Source organism: Gavialis gangeticus, unplaced genomic scaffold (genome assembly GCF_001723915.1).
Source record: "Gavialis gangeticus isolate Ggan-Ray unplaced genomic scaffold, GavGan_comp1, whole genome shotgun sequence".
In the NCBI taxonomy this organism is placed as follows: Eukaryota; Metazoa; Chordata; order Crocodylia; family Gavialidae; genus Gavialis; species Gavialis gangeticus.
Window position 1 is genome coordinate 22,721,261 of NW_017729014.1, and position 5,411 is coordinate 22,726,671.

Here is a 5,411-nt window from a genome sequence, read left to right on the forward strand (position 1 = left end):
ACGCGTGTGCATGTGTGCACATGTGTGCGATGGGGAGGGGGCCCCTGTGGGAACCAGAAAGCCCGTATTTGTTTCTGCCCAGGAAAGGGGAAAGCTTCCACCTGGTCTGGCTGTTGCCACTAGAGCTGAGCCCTGAAGCTTGTGCCCCCTGCCTACCTTCGGGTACAACACAGGGTAGAAGCGGTCCACGTTCACGTCCTCGCACACCAGCTGCAAGAGGAGAGAGTGGGAAAGGGCGCATGCCATCACAGGGGACCCGCTCTGCTCTCCCACCCCAAGGTCACTTGGGTTCGCCCCTGCCTGGCTCTGACAGCACCCGGGGGCTCCAGAGCTGCCCTGGGTCTGGCGCATCGGCCCTGCCACCACCCGCACTACCCAGACAGGGTCACGGGCTGGACATGCAGCCCTGAGCCGCGAGTGCCCAGGACCCCCGGTCTCAACCCCGAGGCTGGGAAGGTGCCTGCTGGGGTCTGGCTGAGCATGGCCCGAGGGGACCCAGCATAGGGGATGTGGTCCTCCACAGTGCCGCAAGCCCCCCGGGGGCGCAGGACATGCCTTGGCCATCTGCACGACGTTGGGGAACTCGGTGAGGCAGGAGATGGGGATGACGTCGTGGTACGTGCGGCTTTTCGTCCTGCAACGAGAGAGGCGGCGTCAAGGTCCACCCAGGTGAGGGGGCCAGTCCCAGTCCTGGGATGGGGGACCCTCCCTCGCCTCCCATCCGCCGTGGGGTGCAGCCCCTGACCCGCGCTCACCGCAGCAGCAGGCGCAGGTGCTCCTGGTCACCGATGACGTCGTACTTGAGCGAGAAGACGAGGTGCCCCAGCGCCACGTCCATGGAGTAGTAGTTGAAGTGCTCCTGGGGGGAGACGGCAGGCGAGGGCCTGAGGGGCTGCCCTCCCGCCACAAGGCCCACCCACGGGGCAGCCAGCTGGGCTGAGGGGCAAAGACCCCCCTAATACCACAGCTCCAGGGTGATGCTGAGCTCTGCAGCCCTCTGGCCGGCTTGCTGAAAGCACCTTGGCTCTCCGGGCGGGCTGGGGGTGCCCTCGGCCTGGGGAATGGAGATGATTGATGGACTAGGACCAGCCGAAGCAGCCCTGGTGCATCTCTCTGCTGGCTGAGGCAGCCCAGGCAAGGGGCTCCTAACAGGGGCTTTGGGAGCTGTGGGATTCACCCTGCAGCACAAGCTGCCCCATCTGGGATCTCTGTGCAATGTGTAAGCTTGATGGGAAGCGTTTCCAGCGCCCAGAGGCTTGGGGAACGGGTCCTGCACTGTGCTGCACGGCCTCCCATCAGGCAAATCCGCATGTGAGTTCCTGCCGCACCGGGCCCTGGGCTGTGCCAGAGAGACCCCGTCACACAGTTACGTCTTGCAATCCCAGAGTCCAGCACAGACAGAGCCCAGGCCAAGGAGGAGCCGAACAGCGTGGGGCGGAGAGGCGGCCAGGGCGATGGAGAAGCAAGGCAGCTCGGTACGCGGAGACAGGCTGCAGGAGCAGGAAGGGCCCAGCAGTGCAGCCAAGGGGGCCGGGGAGCTCCGGGCAGGTGATGCCTGTTGGCACAGCCGGGGCCAGTCCCCTCCGCAGGAAACAGCGTGGAGAAGACAGGCTGTTCCCAGCACCTCGGCAGCCAGATGCACAGGAAAGCCACAGTGTGCAAGTGCAAAAGCAAACAGCATGAGATCCTTGGGCAAACACAGCTGGGGCCAGGGCTGCTAGGGAAGCCCTGGCCGGGCGCTGGGGACAGGCTGGCGTGCCAGCACACAGCTCCTTCACAGCAGCCCTGGTGCTCAGGCGAGCCCAGCGTCCACCTGAGGGGGCTCGGACAGGGCCCAGCTGACCCCTGGGTCTCAGCAGAGAGGTGAGAGCAGAAGGAGCAAGCCCCAGCCCTGAATTTCCCCTGGTTTGGTCACGCTCCATTCACAGCAGCCCTCTCCAGCCAGACACCCCCCGACCAGGGCGTCTGCCTCACAAGTGCCTGCGGGAGCTCCCTGGGGTCCTTGACCTTCACTAGAGCCCCATTAAGGGTCCCACAAGCAGCCCCAGAGCCGGAAGGGCTGGGGACGAGACCCGCCAAGGGGCAGAGAGAACAGGGGTGGCCTGGACCGTCTCCCTGCCTGGGCCAGGCCCTGAGGCAGGGGAGGGGGGGTCTCACCTTGCTCAGAAAGTGCTTCCTGTAGATCCTGGCCGTGTGGTTACACTCCAGCTTGACCTTGGAGGTGGGAGATTGCAGCTGCTCGGTTTCGGGGACGCTGGTCAGCTCGTGGTTGGTGCCTTCGATCCAGTAGCCCCCGAACTGCGGCAGCAGGATGAGGGGGAACGGCCCCTCCCGGCCCAGTACCTGCGGGACGGAGAGAAAGCAGTGAGAGCCCCCCAGGCCCACCGGCAAGCATCCTCTGCCTAGCTCACGAGGCCCCCACCCATCCACCCAGCTGCTCCCCGGAGAGGCAGTGAGGGCCAGCAGAGCACCGGCCTGGGGCTGTGAAGTCCCGAGTTTGACTCCCTGTTCTGCCACCGACTTCCCGGGGACCCTGGGCAAGTCACTTCCCCTCGGGCCTCCTCTGCACCCAGAGCTGTAGCAACAGGAAACGCTAGGAAGAGCCACGGCTGCCATTAGCAGGTAGGATGTAGCCCTCCTCCAGGCCCAATCCCGGGGGCCCAGCAGAGAGGAGGGCGCTGGCCCGTGTTGGCCCCACAGCAATGCAAACACCCTGTCCAAATGACCAGGCGGTGAGGGGCAGCGGCATGCGTACCTCATGGACGCTGGGGTAGGGGATGTAATCCTCTTCTGTCTGAAAGGCACAAACACAGCAAAGGCTCAGAGATTTGGGGATACAGCCCCGCTTCCTCCCCCCTGCCCCGACAGCGTGCACCATGCACGCCTCTGCAGGGTCCTGGCTCCATCGCCCAGTCTTGGGTTCCCTCCTAGGACCTGCCAGTGGCAGGAGGACAGCTGAGGGCCTTAAAATCCAGCCCTCCATGTGTCCCCGGGGCTCCGTGGCAGCAGAGCTCAAGTGGGTTACCACCAGGGAGCCCCCGCCGTACATCAGCACCGGTGGGAGCTGTAGTGTAGACAGGTCTCTACCGCGGCTGCAGCTGCGCTGGTGGGGAGTGGCAGCCCCAGAACAGGAGCAGCACGTGGCATCACAGGAGACACCAGAGCTGGATGGGGGCGACAGCCACAGCACACGGCCTGACCCGGGAGACACGAGAGGCATCACCCTGCCAGCAAGGACCGGTGCCTCCTTGCATGAAGCCAGCCAGCCCATTGCTCAGATGGCATCACGCCCCTCCCTGGCTCTTGTTAAAGTCTGAACATTCAAATGAGAAGTGACACCGATGCAAACATCAGCACCGCTGCGGCTGGCATGAGATCGGATGGCCTCCCCCTGGCCAGTGGGCTGTGCAGCCCCACCCGTTGTGGGGTCCCACATGCCTCTGCTTGTCTCTTCCTATCGCTTTCCCCCGCTCCTGCAGACAAGGCACTACTTTGGTCTGGCCTGGAAGAGGGGATGGCTGGCACGGACCCAGGTCCCAGCTGCAGCCACTCTTTGCTGGGCAAAAGCCTTTTGCATCCTTGAGCTCTGGGGTCAAATCCTACCTTGGGCTGCAGGACAACATTAGCTGGTGCCACGTGACTGCCCACGGGGGCACCCACACAACCGACGTGGTTCCAGCAGTAGGACGCCTCTTTGCAGGAGAGTTCGGGGTGCCGTGGGGGGGGACTAGCAGTGTGTCTATCGGGAGCTCAGCACCGTGCAATGCTGTGTACCAAGAGTGGTGCTGAGGAGCAAAGCAGGGGGTACCGGGGCAGATCAGGCTTGCAGCACCCTCGGCACCTACCTTGAGAGGAGGAGGGAAGGTGCATCGCTGCTCGTCCATTCTGCTTCCCTGGGGGGGACAAGGGGCAGAGAGTCAGCGTGTGGCACCGAGCATGGGCCTCTCGGGGGATCAGGGCCTGTGACATGTTTACTCTGCAGGCGAAGGCCAGTTCCTGCTTGGCACGGCTCCGGCAGGCTCTGGGCGTGGGGGCAGAGGGGGAAGGGAGCCAGCAGCTGGCAAAGGAGCTGCCGAGGCGCGTGGTTGCTATTGTTTTGTCTCACATCCGTGTGTGCAGGTGGCAGGGGCTGTCTGGGGGTGCTCACATGTCTGCACCACCCTGTCGAGCCGCGGGTGCGGCACTCGCAGGTGGAAGCACCTGCACGTCGCCACCCTCCGCAGAGGTGCCCGTGTCCGTAGCAGATAAGCTGCCGCGGCACTGGGGTGGGAAGGGGGCGAGTCCTTGGGCTCACACCCCCGAGCTGCCAGGAAGCTGCAGGCTGGGGCTTGGGACCCAGACCCCGAAACGAAGCCCTCCTTGGGCCATCACCCAGCGCCCGGTGCTGCACTGTGATGGGGTTTGTGGCCTCTGGGTCTGAGGCTGCTGAGCTGGGACAGCTGCCACCCTGCCCTGTGCCCGCCCCTGGGCTCACCCTGCCAGGCCTCTCCTGGGCACCGAGCGTGCGGGCTGAGCATGAGCCCAGCTGGGAAGGAGCCTGTCTGCGCTGCGGGGCTCTGCATTTGGGGGCTGTGGGAGGCGACTCACCTGCATCTTTTCAATCATTTCAAACAATTCAGTGTTCTGCAAGAGAGAAAGCAGCGTGTCAGCCAGCGCAGGCGGATGGGCCCCTGCCCCACAGCCCAGCACGGGGCTGCAGGACTGGCATGAGGCTAGGAACGGGGTAGGAGGCACCAGCTTGGGGTGGACAGAGGTTTGGGGACAGCCCCGAGTGTGGGGGAGCCTCCCGAGGAGCTTCCCAACCCCACCCTGGTCCCAGCGGCCAGCCCCTAGAGCTCCCAGAGATGCTGGAAATGGGCTTCAGCTGGTGCGAGATGCACGTCAGCCCCACTCAGTCACCCGGGGGTGAATCTCCAGCCTCCCGCCCCTCTGACGGGGACAGGGCCCTGAGGCCCCGGCAGGGCACAGCTGCCAAGTGAGCAAGTGCCATGCGGAGGGGCACACACAGGCACACGTGTGATCAGCTGCATGCACACCCCCTTCCCTCACCATCACGTAGAGAGGTGTGAGTGCACCCGCGTTCACACAGGCACACAAGGCTGCAAGTGCACGCCTGGGCATGTGCACACGCACAGGGCTGCTAGTTCTCACCCGCACATACAGACATGGCTGCAAGTTCACACAGGTGCACACGTACACCTGCAAGTTCACACCCACATGGACATATACGCAGCATGTCTGTGTGTATATATATATCTCGATATCTATCTTGCATGCACACAGCTGCAAGTTCACACATGCAGCTGAAAGTTCGTACACACATGCACGCACACACACAGCTGCAAGTTCACACACACGGCCGCTAGTCTTTATACATGCACACACGCGCACACACGCATATGAGTGCGCAC

General features: G+C 63.9%; 1 protein-coding gene across 1 annotated transcript in view; it reads right to left on the bottom strand.

The window, feature by feature from the left end:
- The window catches only part of RAP1GAP (RAP1 GTPase activating protein), a 76,406-nt gene that overhangs the window by 30,205 nt on the left and 40,790 nt on the right, over window positions 1–5,411 (bottom strand). Inside the window, exons 4-10 of the mRNA XM_019512012.1 lie at window positions 4,588–4,623; window positions 3,846–3,893; window positions 2,756–2,794; window positions 2,158–2,343; window positions 756–859; window positions 556–634; window positions 157–210 (exon numbers count right to left, since the gene is read on the bottom strand). Of these exons, the coding sequence (XP_019367557.1) occupies window positions 157–210; window positions 556–634; window positions 756–859; window positions 2,158–2,343; window positions 2,756–2,794; window positions 3,846–3,893; window positions 4,588–4,623 (546 nt within the window). The remainder of the gene's footprint in view (window positions 1–156; window positions 211–555; window positions 635–755; window positions 860–2,157; window positions 2,344–2,755; window positions 2,795–3,845; window positions 3,894–4,587; window positions 4,624–5,411) is intronic.